The 18,517-nt window shown below is 44.8% G+C and overlaps 1 protein-coding gene across 1 annotated transcript in view; it reads left to right on the top strand.

Annotated features, from left to right (window-relative positions):
- LOC135827938 (uncharacterized) overlaps window positions 1-18,245 on the top strand; it is a 56,223-nt gene extending 37,978 nt beyond the window's left edge. The window contains exons 15-25 of the mRNA XM_065340374.1: window positions 6,513-6,760; window positions 7,765-7,944; window positions 8,594-8,673; window positions 9,555-9,742; window positions 10,615-10,871; window positions 12,244-12,292; window positions 12,652-12,746; window positions 13,235-13,365; window positions 14,924-15,186; window positions 16,032-16,101; window positions 17,159-18,245. Of these exons, the coding sequence (XP_065196446.1) occupies window positions 6,513-6,760; window positions 7,765-7,944; window positions 8,594-8,673; window positions 9,555-9,742; window positions 10,615-10,871; window positions 12,244-12,292; window positions 12,652-12,746; window positions 13,235-13,365; window positions 14,924-15,186; window positions 16,032-16,101; window positions 17,159-18,053 (2,456 nt within the window). The 3' untranslated portion in view covers window positions 18,054-18,245. The remainder of the gene's footprint in view (window positions 1-6,512; window positions 6,761-7,764; window positions 7,945-8,593; window positions 8,674-9,554; window positions 9,743-10,614; window positions 10,872-12,243; window positions 12,293-12,651; window positions 12,747-13,234; window positions 13,366-14,923; window positions 15,187-16,031; window positions 16,102-17,158) is intronic.
- The last annotated feature ends 272 nt before the right edge of the window (window positions 18,246-18,517 follow it).

The following is an 18,517-nucleotide window of genomic DNA, read 5'->3' on the forward strand; positions in this document are numbered from 1 at the left end:
GTCACGATTTCATTATCGTAGTGTTGCATTTAACGTAGTGTTCCTTAGACGTTGTCTGGACAATGGTGTTTGTCCAGGTGGTGTAGAGAACCGTGTCCGCAGGACCAAAGCTTACCACACGTTAAACATCGAACGCGTATTCATGAAAGACGAGATTGCCCGGTCCTGCGACACTTTGTCAAAGTCACGTTCGCGGTTTAGGTATTTGTATGATCGTGCACGCTGCTTTCTCTCCTCTCACGACTTCTTGAGATTCTCTATGCTCCTTTCGGAAAATGACCAGAAACAACGTATCCATCTAATCACAAAACATGACAAGACCTACAATTGGCTAAGACAGAAAAGATATGGACATGTCACCATCGATCCTGATACCACCATAATTAACATGACATCACTAGAGTTGACCACTCTTCAGAAAGAGCTCCTCTGTCGTGGAACCGATTTCGGGATTCCACCAAAATCAAACAAGAAGGAAGTAATCATGACCGAGTTTGAGCTCTTTTACCGCAAGTTATTACGTTTCAGACCGGTGTCCGAGTCACAACAGTCCATTTGCGCCGCAAAGATCCGGGCAGAGGCCGAGGAACACGGTGATGCATTACCGGATAGAAGAACGTTTTCATTGAAACGCGAACATCTCAAAGCCCTGCATGAGCTACGTAATAACAAAGACATTATTGTCACGCGCCCGGATAAGGGTCGTGCAACTGTTTTAATGAATAAAACTGACTACATCGAGAAGATGTCCGTTATCCTAAATGACACATCAAAGTTCCGTACACTTGGTCCGGTCAAGACCTGTGATCGAACTGAAAAAGTAGAAAAGGATCTTGTAACTTACCTTAAGAAGCTAAAGAATGAAGAACAAATATCAAAACATGAATTCGATCGCATCAAACCGACTGGTACCCTTCGTCCTAGACTCTATGGCCTTCCTAAAATTCATAAACCTACATGCCCTGTTAGACCAATAGTATCCATGACCGCCTCCCCTCAATACTCTATCTCGAAATGGCTGTGCATCTACCTACAGCCTGTTCAAGATTACTATTGCAAACGCACTGTGAAGGATAGCTTCGACTTTGTTGCGAGGCTTCGTGATAGTCCGGTCCCTCTCAATGCACACATGTGTTCCTTCGATGTTGTAAGTCTCTTTACGAATGTTCCTATTGATGAGACTGTTGACATCTGTATGGATGTATTGTACCGTAACGATGATGTTGATACTCCATGGGTATCGGAAGCGGCGTTTCGTCATTTGATGCTGTCAGTTACAACTGGTGTCGAATTTTCGTTCAACGATGTGATGTACAAGCAAGTAGATGGTGTGGCGATGGGATCTCCTCTTGGTCCCGTCCTCGCCAATATATTCGTTGGTTATTGTGAGTGCAAGATTGATGAGTCGCTTTGGCCCGCGTTCTACGTGCGTTTTGTTGACGATTCGTTCACGCATTTTGACAGTGTTGAGAGCAGTGAATTGTTTCTCGATGTGCTCAACAACCTACATCCTTCCCTCCGCTTTACTTGTGAGCACGAGCAGTCTAGTAAGTTGTCATTTCTAGACGTGCTTGTAGAGAAGACTGGCTGTGAAATGTTGACTTCTGTGTATCGTAAGCCTACGTTCACCGGTCAGTACATTGCCTTCGATTCATATTGTTCGTCTCAATACAAGGTCAACTTAGTTCGTAACCTCGTGGACCGTGCGAAACGTATTTGTTCGCCCAGTAAGCTGCAGCCCGAGCTCGATTTCCTTCGATCTGTTTTCTTGAAGAATGGCTACCCGGAATTCTTGTTGCGTAAGTTTCTGTCCATGGAGCAGAAACCGAAATCGGTGCTGATTGGTCCACCTCGCTGTCCCGTCTATCTATGTTTGCCATGGAAGGGGCAGGAATCGGTCAAAGTGTGTCACGCAGTCAAGTCTATCGTCCGTCGTACTTATTATGCAGTACATTTTGTGCCAGTCTTCACAACAATGCGTGCGTTCACGGTGCGGAAGGACGTCCTACCAACTCTCCACCTCAGTCATGTTATCTACAACTTCGAATGCCGACATTGTTCTAGTCGGTATGTTGGTAGGACTGTTCAGCACCTGAACGCACGTATCAAACAACACACTCCACTTCACATCCTTCCACCCAGTGCGCAATCTGAGAGGCCCAAACGCGGGAGGCCTAGGAAAAACCCATCACCTAGACGGCAGGATAGTTCCCTGCCGCTGTCTGCCGCTCCCCCTCTGACATCTGTGTTGGACGGGCTGGAGCTTGGCAGCTCTTTGGAGGTGCGTGCGGAACCGCCACTGGTGCAGCCCTCGGGTGTGCCTAAGTCTGTGCCTCTGGGTGCTTTGCATGGGGCTGTGCCTCGAGTGGTGACAGCACCTCTGCCTCCCCCTGACCCTCCTCCTTCGAGGTCTGTGTTGGTGGGGAGCACCCGTGGCGGTAGATTTGTCCCACCGGAACCAGAGCTGGATTCAACAGAAAGACCAGCAACCATGGCGGCAACAACAACACCAGCTTCACATCCAACAACAACACCAGGTTCACATCCAACAACAACAACAACAACTAATCCACAAAACAAAGCAGCAAATGACAGACCACGGAGATCTACAGCAGATTACAACCGGACCTATGAATTCACGGTAAAAATACAAAGGAAACAATCGGAAAGGACGACGACTGACGTGAAGGCAACGGCATTCAGGGTTGGCGTGGGTGGTGAAGGTGAGACGCAGGACGATGCAAGTGAGGAGGAGAGTCAAACCGTGGTGGATGACGGAGCAGGTTCTGATTCGGACAGTGAGGGAGAAGGTGAGCTGAGTGAGGGTGAGAGGGAGTGTGAGGGTGTGCGCGTGAGTCGAGATTGTGTGCGTCCGTCTCGTAATAACAAGTCTTCAGTATACAATCATTTGGTTTCTAGTACTGACTGTTGTCGTACTTATTCTGATTCCTGTTTTTCTGTTTTGTGCCGTGCTCGTCATGGTTATCTTTTGCAGTTACAAGTTTTGGAAGCTGTTTGTCAGCGCATTCATAAGCCGAATTTGTGTGTCCAGAAAGATAGTGTTATTACCCTAAAATTGTTCAAATAATGTTCTGTTGTGTAGTGTGGCAACGTTGTTGCCACTTGTGCCTAAATGTGTTTTGTCACCTTCTTGTTTATTATTGTTATTATTATCATTCGTTCTCACTTTTTTGTTTTTTGTTGCTGATACACACTTGTCACGCTTAGTTCTTACTTGTATACCCTTGTTTTCTGCACACTTTTGTGAGAAATCGCACCTCGATATTCTAGTGCTGTCATTGTATCGTGTCACCCTACCTTGATTGCTATATTATTTCCTTTGTTCTCATTTTGTTCTTTAGTACAACGGTGATTCCTGAAGAGTGTTGTACGAAAACTTGTTCGAATCATCTTTTTTTTTTTTCCATTGCCCTTTTTCTTCTTACATGTATTTTTCCTTACCCTTTAGGTTGTTTCTTGCATCGTCTCCATCGCTTACATTGTTAATAAAGTAGTCCACATGTCGCTTCAGCTCGTCCTACTTATTGCCATATTAAAATTATTGTCTCCTCGTCGAATTTTTAAATAATAATAATAATAATAATAGTGAATAGGGTGGAGGCAGCGCGTGGGAGACTGAATGAGTTCCGGGTATTCCGTGTTTCGGAGAACCAATTACACCATTCTGATCGTGTGTCGTCCAAAGTATGCCGATCTGTCGGCATAATGTCAAGTCACTTGTCCCATTTGCCCCAAAATTGCCGGATTAATATTTATAAATCATACATTCTTCCCCTCTTCACGTACAGCTTCCCTGCCTGGTCCACCATTAAGAAAACCCACATAGGTAAATTAGAAGTTCTCCATCGCCGTATACTGCGCATTATATTTCGTACTGATCGTTATCTCAAATCTATACTTGTATGCTGCTGCATCCACTACCACTCTGCAACACTACCTTGATGCTTCCAAGTGCACCCTGGCACATTTAATTTTTCTTGACCAGCACCCTGCTCATTTACAGTCCCTTAAATGGTTCAATTCAGGTGGCACCACCCGAAGCTGCGTTCGTCTCCCCCTATCTAGGTCTACCCTATTCGTAAATTCCCCTTTCTTTTCCTCCTACTTCACGTGGCTCCAACTGCCTCCCAGTGTTAGACAAGCTCCAGATATGCCCAAATTCCGTACCCTCGTCAGACAGCACTTCAGTATCTCCCAGTAAACAAAGTCACAGTCCCCACTTCCGCTGCATAGCTCGCAGAGCATCCCATTGCTTTGTAAGTTGCTAATCCCTTCCCACTTTGTGTACGTGCTCTTCATTTTCTTTTTTTCTCTTCTTCCGTGGTTGGTCTCACCCTCTCCTCAATTCAATTGGCTGTCTTGACATGCCACGAGGTGCAGAAATAAATTAAAAATTAAATTAAATTATACCCTTGATAGCACTGATTAATTAAGTGTGCGAACTACTACTCAAGCGACGCAACATCTAGAAAGCACTGACGGTTCCTAATTAGATGGGACCGGTACGAAGAAACAACACGGGTCTCAACAAAAATGTGCAAGTTGTTGTTGTAGAAGTTTATTTGACGTCGCACCACAAACAGGCAGTTTCGCCTCTTTTGATGCATGTGGGCGACAGAGGGATTATTATTATTATTATTATTATTAGACAAATCTCATAGCATGTGACAAGCATAGCTAATGCAGGGACAGAATCCCCTGAGACAAGGGCGTTGAGCCAGCCACGGCAATAGTAAGCTAGGAAAACAAAGCAAATATGAATTAGAGCAGAAAATGAATGGAAAATTACAAAGAAAACGATTAACGGAAGTGAGCACTATCAAAATTCGTGCATCACCCAGGTATTCGAGAATGTTCTTCGATGATAATTATTGCGTCTAGCTCAGTTGTGATAGTAGATCTTTAAACTGACCAATAGAAGAACAAGTTTTCAGACCGTATGGTAATGATAACCAATGAGAGTAGCCGGAAAACAAAGGGGACTTTAGATACTGGGCTGACTTAACAAGAGGCAGGATGAGCGCGTTACGGGTTGAGCTTGTCGAAAACCAATTGTACTTCATCATGTGTGAAGGGGTTTTATGAAGAAATATTTTATGAACCAGTGTACAGAGATGGTGCTTATGACGAACGGAGAGAGGAAAAGTGTGTGCAAGTCGATAAAGGGCATCCGAAGGAAAACATCGATCCTTGTTGTAAAGAATTTTAAGTATAAATCTATGGTGGACTTCTAATTGGTTCAGAGTTGTGTCAGAAAGGCCACACCAAGCGGTATCGCAATAGTCGAATATAGGGAGAATATAGCACTGATAAAATAATAGTTTACACTGGATGGGCAAATGAGTGCAATGTGGTTGTAGAGAGAGAGGGAGGGGGACAGATATACGGAGAGAGAAAGGGTAGAAAATAGATAAGTGAGTCAACATCAGGCTACGTTAAAGTAAAAACGAAATGGGAATATACTACAAAAATTAGCATCATACAAATATTGCGAAACAAGTTTCCTATTCTTTAGTACGCTATACTACAGAAACACGCTGGCCCGAAAAGCATTTAAACGGAGCCATGATGCGCTATTAGCAGGGCACAGAACTGAAGGTGGCTGGGCTCGGAACGGAGCTGGTTCCACAGGGCTGCGCCGATGAACTGCATGGTCGCTCGACCCGCAGGACAGGGCCAAAATGGTACTTGCAAAAGGTGATGGGCTGCAAGTACGATAGTTGAATTTTTAATACGCTCATCTTGCTAGATATAGTAACCAACATCACCGTCCAATCCACAAAAGTATGAGTCTGGGGCAGTTTTGAATAACAATACCAAACTGAATTACCGGAAATGTCCCTATACTATTAGCTGCATACATGGAATACGCGTTGTGTTAAAGTTACAGAAGAAGGACCAAAGGTTTACAAGTTTTCCTGGTGTGCTGCATTGTAAAATGATGGAGTCACATACATGTAGAGCCACCCGACGCCAAGCCAATAATTCCCTGTGTTTACCAGTTGCGTCCACTCCAGCTGGATACAAATTATATTTCATTCCTTGGTGCTTTAATTAACGCGCTCCCGGAACGCCTCTGCACTAATCCTATTCCCTATTCATTTCGACAGGAACAAAATAACATGATATCTTTCTCGGTCATCCTGTAAGAAGAACTAAGGCAGTAAGGGTCGGTTGGAGATGCTCTCAAGTACTCTAATTTCAGAAATTTTCGGTACTCAATAATTTCGGTATGACGGCAAAAGGCCAGGTTAGGTGAACAGAAATTTTCGGTACAGAGAAGCAGTTCTCTATTGGGTTTATGTGTGTTAGTGTTTGTTCGGTGTATTGAAATTTTAGGTATGAAATAGATGCACCGAAAGTACCGAAAATAAAAGTACACCGAAAATTTGTGGAATTACAGTCGTTTAAAATAAGAAAATTCCACTTAAATACAAAATACAGTTACTGACGCAATTGCGTCCCCTGTCGAATATTGTACCCTTGCACAGGTCTATGTCCAGCTGAGAACCTCACTGATCCACTTCACGGTGTGATTGAGTGGCCGGCCACACTGGCCTACTTCAATGCATCTGTGCCCTGTCCCGGAGAGGCGGAAAACGTCACCATGTTTATGGCAACTAGAGACTGTGAGGTCTTCAATGATAACTCAACGCACCCCTCGTGGGCCACATACACGAACACGACGGAGTGTCCGTTCTCGTCCCTTCGAACACAGTTGCTCAACGATCTAGCAAAGGTATTGAACGTACCAGAATTTTTTACTCTTTATGTATTTGTGTGTGTGTGCTCGCGTTTGTGTGCGTGTATGTGTGCGTGTGTTTGTATGTGTGTGTGTGTTTTTTTGTTTTTACTAGAGCTACGTAAACCCGTCAGGTGTGAGCCATGAATAAGGGGGGTGGTGGCGTGGTCTGGGATGTGTGTGTGACTCTGTGTGTGATTGTGTGTGTGTGTGTGTGTGTACACGTGTGTGTGTGTGTGTTTGTGTGTGTGTGTATGTGTGTGTCTGCACCCGTGGAGCAACACAATACTCTGGTTTGGACTATAAAATAATATAAAATAATCAAAATTTCGAGATTTAGAATCCAAACCAGTGTTTTTGTATGGGTCCAAGGAGTAAATAATGCTGCAAATATTTGTAAGGTCAACCCTTATGACGGTGGCGTGTCCGACAACCCTGGCACCTTACACTGCTCATCTGTCACATAGCAATATAGGGCAGCCATTTTGGCTTCATTCCCATTCAACCCTAGCATAATGATAGGGGTCACGTGATATCGAAAATGTTGGCTCCACTGTCCTCATGACCTTAGTCCGGGCCACTTTTGCTACAAATTTTAATAGCCAAATGTCAAAGATGTGAAATTGTGAATACCACCACTCTATAACATTTATGTGTATGTATCTATGTCATTCGGATCTTCCCAAGTTGTACATTGTACTGTTGAGATACCGAATTAAAATAAATCAATAAAAAAATACCATAACAATACTGTCAGGATCCATCAGAACACGATCTCCTTAAAAGAAAGCTACCTGCCTCAAGTACGCACCAGCGCGAGGTACTTAATGGCATGCTTTACACCACATTGCGCTAAGGAGCGGAAAATAAATAATTCTGAAATCAAATCCATGAAAAAAGGCCATGAATTCTGTAACTTTGGTCATCTCGAGGTACGTGGTCCTTGGTGTTAAAATGTATGAGATCAATTCCATTCCAACGCTTTTTTCATTCATTTGAAGGTCTCGTTCCGTGCAGACGATCCCCAAGGCATGCTGTCAGCGAGTGCTACACTGAACAACTTGACAGGCAAATCGTCAGAGCTCAGCTCTGCAGACGTGGACTTGGCCAGTAGAGTCACCAGCAACCTGATATCGACGATCAGTACGGATGAGGGCTGGAACGAAACCGATCGAATCGTTGTACGTATGATTTGTGTTATTCTAAGATTTCGATTTTAATTTGAATAGAAGAAATCCCATGGAAACGAATTATGAAGCAACTATCCATCTATCCATCTATCGTGTCCATGTGATTTTTTTTAATTTTATTCTAATAATCATATTTGAAAAGAATTGATGCAGCGAACGGGATTTTCAGTCTTTGACCTCTTTGTAGCGGGTCTTATCTACTCACCTCCCACCTCGTTGGGAGCTTCATCTGCGCCTTGATCCACAGAGGGTGGCGGCATTCCTACGGATGCGGGAACTCGGCTTCCAGCCAAATCTCACTCAAACCGTGAAAGGAAATTGAATCAGTGCGCCAACAGTTTACGTATGTTTCGTTCCAGTGTGCCAAAATGGACATGTTGGATGTGAAAATCTGCATTGTTGGAAATGTAGACAAGGGGAGAAGCCGCCAACGTTTCTTTTTAAGTTTCCACGGGCAGAAGGAAGATCGTAAATGCAGCATGACACCTCTGGAATACCATTCACGCCTAGTAAAACTCTCAGTAGTCAGCCTTACACAAGCCTTCTTTGTCGTACAATTTCCGCACGTCATCATTGTGTCCGCAAGTTGTCGTGGCTCATCATTATCATTCCGTTCTATTTTGGTTATTCTCCAATCCAGGTTGCAGGAACTGTAACATTCTCAATTGATAACCTCATCGGAGTGCCTGCTGGTGTCATTCCAACGGAGGTCGGAAAAAGGTAATATATACTGTGCATGAGAATTGGCAGTTTTCAGACAATGTTACTTCGGTCTTAGCTTGGAGGGCAGCAACACCACAGCTCCGATATTAGAGGATTGTCGGCCTATATCAGCAAAAGTCAGTATCTCGACTTTTTTCCGAATCCTGGTGGTGCCAACTGTTTTCTTCTCAACCACTTTTCCACCGCAACCCCTCTATTAAACAGAGGGTTTGACTATTGTTTCTACTTCCATGATACCAGTAATCTGATGCTTTCTGCTTTATGCTTTGCTGTGAAAAATTCTATGCTTTTTGCTTTCTGCTTTGCTGTAAAAAATTCTATGGTTATCTCGGGTCCAAAAAATGGACAGAAAAGACTTTCTGAAAAGTGCCTTCCAAACACTTTTAAGATGTGCTGTGTTCTCCGCCGGTGTCTCTCTCTCTCTCTCTTTCTTTCTCTTTCTCTCTATCTCTCTCTCGCTCTCTCTCTCCCTCTCTCTCTCTCTCTCTCTCTCTCTCTCTCTCTCTCTCTCTCTCTCTCTCTCTCTCTGTCTCTCTGTCTCTCTCTCTGTCTGTCTTTCTATGTCTCTCTCTCTCTCTTTTCTCTATCCTTCCACTAGTATTACCATTATAAATTACCTCTAACCTGTTTTTCTTAACCGCTCAATTTTTCACTAGATCCTTATCGTTCTTTCTAAGTACTCTATCTCTTCCTTCCTCCACCTCTCTTTCTCTATCTCTTTCTCTCTCTTTCTCTCTCTTTCTCTCTCTTTCTCTCTCTCTCTCTCTCTCTCCCTCTCTCTGTCTTTCTCTCTCTTTCTCTCTCTCCCTCTCACATACACACGAATACATAAATTAAAGACATTGCCTTTTGCTATGCTGCTGTTTTGTCCTTCCTAGCTTGGTCAATTCCTCAGAGTCCATGATCAAGTCGTTGACGCCGCAGGGCAATCGGAACAATGTACAGTTTGTGCGTGAACTAGTCGGTATGGCTGTGCTCTGTCCAGAACCAGGCACTGATCAAGGCTTTCGTGCAGCCGTAGGTTCAAGTCAATATGAGCTGGGAAATAATGACACACTAAGCGACGGTAAGACTTGTTTAGATAGCCAAATCCTTTCGGAGGAGAACCCAGAGACCGATGTATGCCTAAGGGAGAAGGGGATATATGCCTGACCCCCCTCCCCCGTCTACATAAAGAGGCACACACCGACATACACACGCACAAATTATGGCACTATTATGGTGTACACAACTCATTTTAGGGCGATATTGCGGATTATTATTATTACCAAGAGTCCATAAACAAGAGTATGCAACTGTGATCTCTTTTCTATGGGCCAGATGCGCGGCGCGCTGCCTTCATTACATCATTCAGCTGCAGTCCGCGCACTGCGGAAATCAAACACCGCACTTTTCCTCTGGTTTGAAATGAACTTTCGTACGGAACTGGAGTTCACGTGCCAGAATTTAGAGATCGCGTAGGTACTGGAACGAATCGAGCAAAAACAGATGGGCTCGTACGAGAAATTGTGAGTTTGAATGCATGCTTTCAGTGCGTGATGAAGGCAAGTTACGTAATGAAGGCAGCGCGCCGCGCACTGACCCATAACCACAGTTGCATACTCTTGTTTATGCACTCTTGTTATTACAAGTATTATTATTTGTGGGGACAGTCAATTTTTTCTACAGACTTTTCTGGTGTACACAGTTATGTAATTTTGCTTTTTCAAAGACATTCTTTCAGAAATTCCTGAAGATGAGCCTTGCCCGAAAATTTGAGTACTTTTTCTTTTAGCGATTGGTGTAGCCCAGAGACCGTTTGGAGAGTGAAGATGTATGGATATTCTTTCAGACATGGTGAGAGAATGGGGAGGAGTGAGACTGTTGACATGCCCATTTTCATCAGGCCATCCTTGACGTGGTTCATGTATATTAATATTATGAAATTGATATTGGCAGGTAATGCGATGACGCTGAGTGTCGACATACCGTCCTCCACCATTGCTGGTGCTAGTCCAAATCCAGACAACTCCTCGTGCCAGCTCGCGAAGCCTAGTTTCGTTGTCTACAGCCGACGTACAGCAGCACTGTTCAATGATACCAGCTTAGCCAATGACACACGGCTTGCAACGGACGTGCTCACACTGAACATTGGCGATCGACCCCTGACCGATCTGGAGCAGCCAGTTCGCATCGCCTTGCCTTTGAACATCAAGGTGAGTGGTGGTAGCGACATAACTATGCCTATACGTATTGCTGTGGCACTCCTGCAGCCAGAACTGGGGGCCCCATTCTATGGTTGACTGCTGTGATGTCTGTTCTAGACTTCTAATCCTGAATCGTTATTTGCAGGAACATTTAGTTGGTTGGTTTATTTTAATTCGCACAATAAACGGGACCTAGGCCCAATGATATAAAGGCGAAAGGATAAGCCGCGGTTAGAAAATAGAGGACAGGACTTAGAAAATTACGAAAGAAGAAGTCTCTGACAGAGGAGTCAAGCGAGTATCAGTTGCCAGTATCTACACGTTGGAGTGATGTTGCTGGTGTGAAGGACGGTCGACCAGAGAGCACATGTGGTTGAGGTGGAACTATTCTTTTCTGATTCTATGTCTCCTGTTGGCGCTTTTCAGCATGAAACTCATTTAATCACTTTTTTTTGTTCCACCGGATTTTCGTGTAACTTGTATTGTGGCAACACTGGCCAACACTCAGATGCACTGCTTCTTCACACAGCTGAATAATACTTCTTTCTTCTCAACGTTTCGGTCACTCTGATCATCTTCAGGACGAAGATGAAGATGAAGATGGTCAGAGTGACCGAAACGTTGAGAAAAAAGAAGAATCGTTCAGCTGTGTGAAGAAGCAGTGCATCTGAGTGTTGGCCAGTGTTGCCACAACACAAGTTGCTATAATGAAGCTGCGCGAAGCGTCGTTCCGAATTTATAATGGATTTTCGTGTGTATTTTCCAATTCTATGTGTTCAAACAACGCTGTTGTACAACTAGTATTGAATGGTTTGATTTGAAAATTAAAGTTTACCATGTTATTGCCTTGTTCTATAGGCAAGTTAGATGGATGACCTCTGGGAAGAAATGCCCTGTCCCCAATAATTATTCCATTTTAGCTTGTAGGCTCGCCCTTCTGGCCTATAGCTGCCGCCTAATGTTTTTCCACATTCGCTCCAAAAACTACTGCAGTCGAGGCGGGACGAACGCCAAGGGACCGACGGGATTTGTTCGCAATAACGGTGGTTCTTCTTATCCATATCTTTTACCCAGTGACTACACAGTGATTTATCCAATAGAGTTATGAATACTAGTTTGTCTTAAGCGAACGTTTGTCTTATCAGTGTTCTTCTTAACGAGGTTTCACTGTGCATGTACATGGTTGCAGCACGACTCGAAGAATTGCAAGTTCACGTTCAGCAGCGATTGATTTTACTTTATTCCATTTCACTCAACTCGTGGTCCATGACCAATTGGCACCTAAAGTGCAAGCGATTACATTCTCGCCTGCAAGATGAACGCCGCCCTGTCTGTTCAGCTATGTGATTGATTGCAAATGTGTAATATGTTTCATTTGCAGGGCTATCGACTGAGCAACGCCACTTGCGTTTTCTGGGACTTTGAGGCAGGTATGGTGGTATGGCTCCTCTTCATCCGTCAACCTTAGAGCAAATACTGTCACCTGCTATTGCAAGCCGTGTGTATACTCGTCCCTATGAATACCAGAAATCTCCTAAACGTTCAGAGAAGATAACTAAAGTATTGGTGCTGTTACTCAGAACATCAAACATTAGCGATAATCATACACCGCTGACTAAAAAATCCTAAAGATGTGGCTAATATAGTCTGCAGCAAGTGTTGGAAGGATCCTATGTGGTTTGTGCTGTTACTGATGGGCCTCATTAACTTGAAAGGTTAGCTCTCTGCAGTAATGCACGTGAAACGTGTGTGTATTCAAGTCGTACTTGCCGGCTTTTCTTGCTCACAGACGCGTGGTCAGAGGATGGCTGTGTTACTATTCGATCATCCGGGGAAGCTGTCACATGTCTGTGTTCTCATCTGACTAACTTTGCTGTACTTGTGGTAAGTAAATACGGCTCATTAACCTCATCAACTCTAAAATTAATGGTACTCAAGTACATGGATAGTGATGGAACGATGTCATTGTACATCATTATCCGTGAATGTGATACGTACTGTATTGCAGGTTTGCAATGGTGCCTGATGAGGGAAATGTTCCCGAAACGTTGAATCCATTCTCTGAAAGTGAGTTGGATTACGGCAAGGTGATCCGGACACATCAGGTCTGTTCTGGACTTTAAAAACGTTTACTCAACGACATAATTGGTAAGATAGTTGACTTTGGTGAACTAGCTCTCTCTCTCCCTCTCTCTCTCTCTCTCTCTCTCTCTCTTCACATCAGGGTGAATGCAAACGTTGTAGGAGCACTTGAACAAAAGCTCACAATAATTATTGTTATCCTCGCAAGGCTGCCATGCCAGACTTAAGGTGTAGTCTGTACCAAACCGAGAATACCTGTGTTTGTGAATGTGGTCTTACTCATTCTCCAGTCGATATCCAGCCTACATCACAATGGCACTCTGTCGCCAGCAGTGAAATTCTTGACTATCATCACACGTGTGGGCGTGGGACTATCCATACTCGGTCTCCTGCTGACAATGTGGGCGATCATTGCCTCCAAGTGAGCAACTCGACGTATACCTCAATATTGAACTTGGAACATGTATTCTGTAGTCAGGTTATGGGGGGGGGGTGGTAGCTGACAGGAAGGTTGCTGGGGCGGGGGGAGGGGTGGTGACTTGGGGAAGGGGGATTAGGTGGTTGATGAGAGGGGGAAGGATTTGAGGCAGGGGAGTGTCAGAAAATTAATGATGCTCATTGTGGGAGACCCCCCCCCCTCCTCCTACTCAGAACATTCATGTATGCTTGACTAGGGGCATGCGGTGTTATACGAGCACTGAGGGTGAACTAACGCGGATGGCTCATTTGCTCTCATGTCACATGGAAGCTAGACAGAACGAGCCTCATACCTGCCCATCTCCATCCCTCCATGATAGACGCAACCCCAGGTTTCTGCAGAAGAAAACATATCCATGGAAAACAAAAACAAAGCCATTATTGAAAAAAAATCGACAGATTTCGGATGAATACATCGATTTATTGCACATTGTTTCCACCGTATTACATTGCACGAATAAAGTACAGTAACATGGATGGAAACCTGGAAACTGAAGCCTAACCTCGCCAAAACCGAGGCCATGTTCTTCTCTCCCTCGCCCCCCACTCAGCTTCTGTATTTTCCTGGTCTAAATAGTACACCTATTAAAGTTGTTAACGAGCACAAGCACCTGGGCGTTATTCTCGACCGCCAACTCTCCTGGTCTCCACAAGTCCAGTCTGTGTGCAAGCGTGCGAGTGCGTCCTTAGGTATGCTACAACCCCACTGCCAACACTTGAATGATAACTGCAGAAAATTGTTCTTTAAGTCGTACATTTTGCCTATATTTGACTATTGCGATATAGCTTGGTGCGGGTTGTCTCAGACTTTACTCCACAGACTGGAAGTACATCAACGCTTGCTTCTGAAAATTCTGTTTCGAAAAGACCAAACATCCTTTGTCTTTATAAACTTGCTTCCACGCACCCTCTTCTTCCCCGACATCAGCAGCATCTTTGTATCCTTGTGCAAAAAATCTTCCTAGCCCAAGTCCCGAAACATATTGCCAAGTACAACTGGTTTGTTACCACTAGACCAACACGCAATGCCTTATCACTGCCCCGAGCTAGTTCCTCTCTGTTTTTGAAATCCCCTTTCTTCTCAGCATACTCCCTTTGGTCTAACCTGCCTACTAGCATTAAGACATGCCAGGATATCAGGAAATTCAAAGTCCAGCTTTCCACACTGTCTCATCCGAAGTGATCCCATGTATTACTAATGTGCCTCCCTTTCTTTTTCTCTCCCTATCTCCTTTCCCTCTCTGACAGCATCTTTCTTTTTCTCCCTTTTAGCTTGCCGTGGTTGGCTATCACCTGACCTCTCATGTTTATTGGCAGTCTTCGGACGGGCCAGGAGATGTTGAATAAATAAATAAATAAATAAATACACAAATGTCGTTTCAGCTCGTCTTATTGATTGCGGACAGCGGTTAAAATTAAATGCATTGAATTCCTGTGCCTGGCACGCCCAATTTGCAATCTGATGTATATTGATTGATCGTCTCATTTTGCTGTGTGTATAGATCGCTAAGAGGGACAACACATAATCGCCTGCTGCTCGGTCTGTGCGCCACTTTGCTGGCCATCTACGCCCTGTTCCTGACGGCCATTACGGCTACGTCTCGACCAGCCGTCTGCTACTCGGTGGCAATAGGCCTGCACTATCTCGTCTTGTGTAGCTTTATGTGGATGAATGCCGATGCCACGCTCATCTACAAGAAACTTGTGCGCGTCATGGCGGTGCATTCGAATTCGTTCTTCAGAAACGTGATCCTAATGACGCTTGGTACGTATTGAAGCGTCCCAGGTTTGTTTGAACTCTTTATTCTCACTATGGCACCATCGCCAATAAGAGATAGGTTGTCCTAGTTATGGTGAAAAGGGAGAAGGGCAAAAATATTACGAGTTATGACTAACTGTCCACCAACGTAACCAGATCTTATACAGTCAGCGAGTGCGATAAAATGGCACAAAACTGACAAGGAGTACTGAGATTTTGTCCTTCTACCTTTTCACCATAATTTAATTGGCTGGCCATCCGAGTTGTCATAGTTATTGATTTTTTATGCATATCCTGGCTCGCCATAATTCTGGCGATAGTAAGAATGAAATGAAAGTTGGCAACCAGTCACCGATTCACCATGGTTAATATTCATCATCAAACAGCTCACTAATACATCCGCAGCTCCCTATTGGGTTTTCTCCTACTCTCTTACTCAAAGCCCCCCCCCCCCCCCGACCACACAAGCACAACCGCACACAAGAAAAATAAGGTACATTTTAATGTATTATTTTAATAATACATTATAAAAAAGCATTCCAACTTTGATGGGAAGGGTGACCAGATTATTTCTAACAAAGGCTGAACACGACAACTTTCAACCCACTCGCTTTGGAATGGCGCACAGATCAAGATCTCCCATACCATTTCCTCTCCGATATTTGCTCACGTTCCCATCCGAGTTCGATTAACTCCAATTCACAGTCAATGAGGGTAACTTCCCTTTAGGACCCGAGTATTAATAAATAATAATTATTATTATTATGAATTGTCGCCTCCATTGCAGCTGCAAAGGTTGTTTCTCTTGCCATCCTGTTCTGTGTGTCCGCTTGCACATAAATGTACCTCAGGTCTGCCGTTTGTAGTGGTAGCGTGCACTGCAGGAATTACACGTCTTGGTGCATACGGAACGCAGCGATAGTAAGTACAGTAGCGGATCGCCTTTGTCTCCAAATTTTTAGAGAATTTCTTAGCATGGCCTTTAGAGGTCTCTGCATGCGTACTCTAATCCATACTTGCAAGACATAGTATGTTATTTTAACACTCATGGGAAGTTTGCATATTCAACGGAATGCTTTTGGGCTTTCTGTATTTTGAATTTTTCTAAAGCAATCCAAACTTAGACAAGGGTAAGCCGTATCATTCGGCCTTGTGGAGTTTATTTTAATCATTCACCACTCCACAACTGCTCTCTCCAGCCGACCTAGATCCGTTTCCGCAGTACACCATCAGCAAGTGCTTAGCCCTACTTTTATCCCTAATCCTCACGCCTCCAGTGTGTATTATTCTTCCCCCTTTCGGTACGAAATGGGGATTTTCACTACTAGCATCTTCATGTATGAGCAATTCTACATTATCTACGTTCACCAACCAGAGTTTTCTAAACAGCTGTAGTAAGGAACTGCCTTGTGAGTGCTATCGGATGTGTCGTGCGTTTGTTGATAAAAACATTCCAGACTGGCTGGAATTTTGAGGGATTTGTGCTAAGATGACAACCTCACCGTGGCTCATCGATAGAACATTGTTGGCCTGCAGCAAAGGTCCCTGGCTCAAATCGTTTTTTTCTCTAAACTGCTTTACCCTCTTCATTATTCTGAAACTAACGAATGTAGTTGGATGACGATGAACAGTATCCCTTCAGTTATAGCCCGGAAATGGTTTTGGTTGTGCGATATCCCTAGGGGGGGGGGGGGGGGGTATCCATGTTATAACCTGTTTCATCCATGAAAAATCGAAAATAGGCAGGCAGCATTTGGGTCCACTTCATTCCTGATGATGGTCATAAAGACCGAAACGTTGTAACGATACCAATGGATTTGTGTGAAATGCAGTGCTCTCTTGAGTGTAGGCAGGTTGCCTGCAAACGATTCAAGTATAACGAAGCTGTGTGAAGCGTCCTTCAAAATTTTGAATATATGCTCTACTGCAAATATTGACCCATATTGTGTGCTTGTGCATGCATGAATATTCTCTCCAGCTGCTGGATGGACAGCCCCCTTGCATTCTATGGGGCCTTGATATTTCCAATCGCTGTGTCTCTGCTGTACAACATCGTCGTTCTCATGCTGGTCGTGAAGTCGCTACGCAAGGGTGTGGAGAGTGTGGGCCAGGTTGTTCAGCGACGCAAAACCACCAGCGCAGCATTCCTACTGCGCACTATCGTGTACTTATCGATGCTGCTCGGCATGACCTGGACCGCCGGCATACTGGTGGTCGTGTACGATCACGTGGTCACGCAGTACATCTTCACCGTGCTGAACACTGCGCAGGGCGTCATGATCTTCCTGTACGCCAGTCGCGACAAGGAGATGCGCCGTGTCTGGCTGGACCGCCTTTCCAAACTGCCTGGAGGACGCCGCCGCAGAGCACGCAACAACTACTTGGCCGCTGGTGGCCATGGTGGCAAACCAAAGGTGTATGTTCACCACGGCCACAGCTCGTGGAGGCGCAAGAAGAATGATATCCTTCAAGACCAGTTTGGTAGCAACATTGCCCTGCACCCAAACACCAATGTCGAATCAGCTGTTGATGGAGCACAGCGCAATGTATGCAAGCGATGTAGCATGTCTCCGTCCGTTGTAACCGCCGGTACACTCTGTTCGACATGCCACACGTTGGGATCGCACGGCGGCACACCTAGGGGCTCCACAGCCCGTCCCTCCATCGTCTCTCTCAGCCCCAGCGTCTGCTTGAGCCAGCGAACCTCTTTGTCGACGCCTTTGGACCAGTGTCCAACGCAGGCCACCGTCTTCTCCAATCCTTCCCTCGCCGATAATGACCACTGTCCAAAGCATAACCAGGAGCGTCGTCGTTCCAGTAACCTTGAGGTGGAATCACCACTTGCCAGGCGGGATGCCAGGGAAAGCCCTTGAACGGGCTAATCGTAAACACACTCACTCATTCCATTCCACACACACATACACCCACGCGCGCACGCGCGGGCACACACACACATATATATCCACATTCACATAATGCGCACGCACCCCCACACACACGCACTCTCTCACATACATGTACATGCACACATACACACATATTCACATAAGCACACACACACACACACACACACACATACACACACACACACACACACACACACAAACACACACAAACACACACAAACACACACAAACACACACATATGGACATACATGTACATGTACATACCTACACGCACACATACATGTACACACACATGCAAACACACGCAAGCGCGCAAACACTCCCACGATCCACTGGAAGACCATCTGTACGTCACGACGCACATTTTGGCCTTCTGCTGTGGTTACGCTGTGCATGAATCAAAATTAATGTCAGTGTTATGATGTCACTT

This window comes from Sycon ciliatum, chromosome 12 (genome assembly GCF_964019385.1).
Source record: "Sycon ciliatum chromosome 12, ocSycCili1.1, whole genome shotgun sequence".
In the NCBI taxonomy this organism is placed as follows: Eukaryota; Metazoa; Porifera; class Calcarea; order Leucosolenida; family Sycettidae; genus Sycon; species Sycon ciliatum.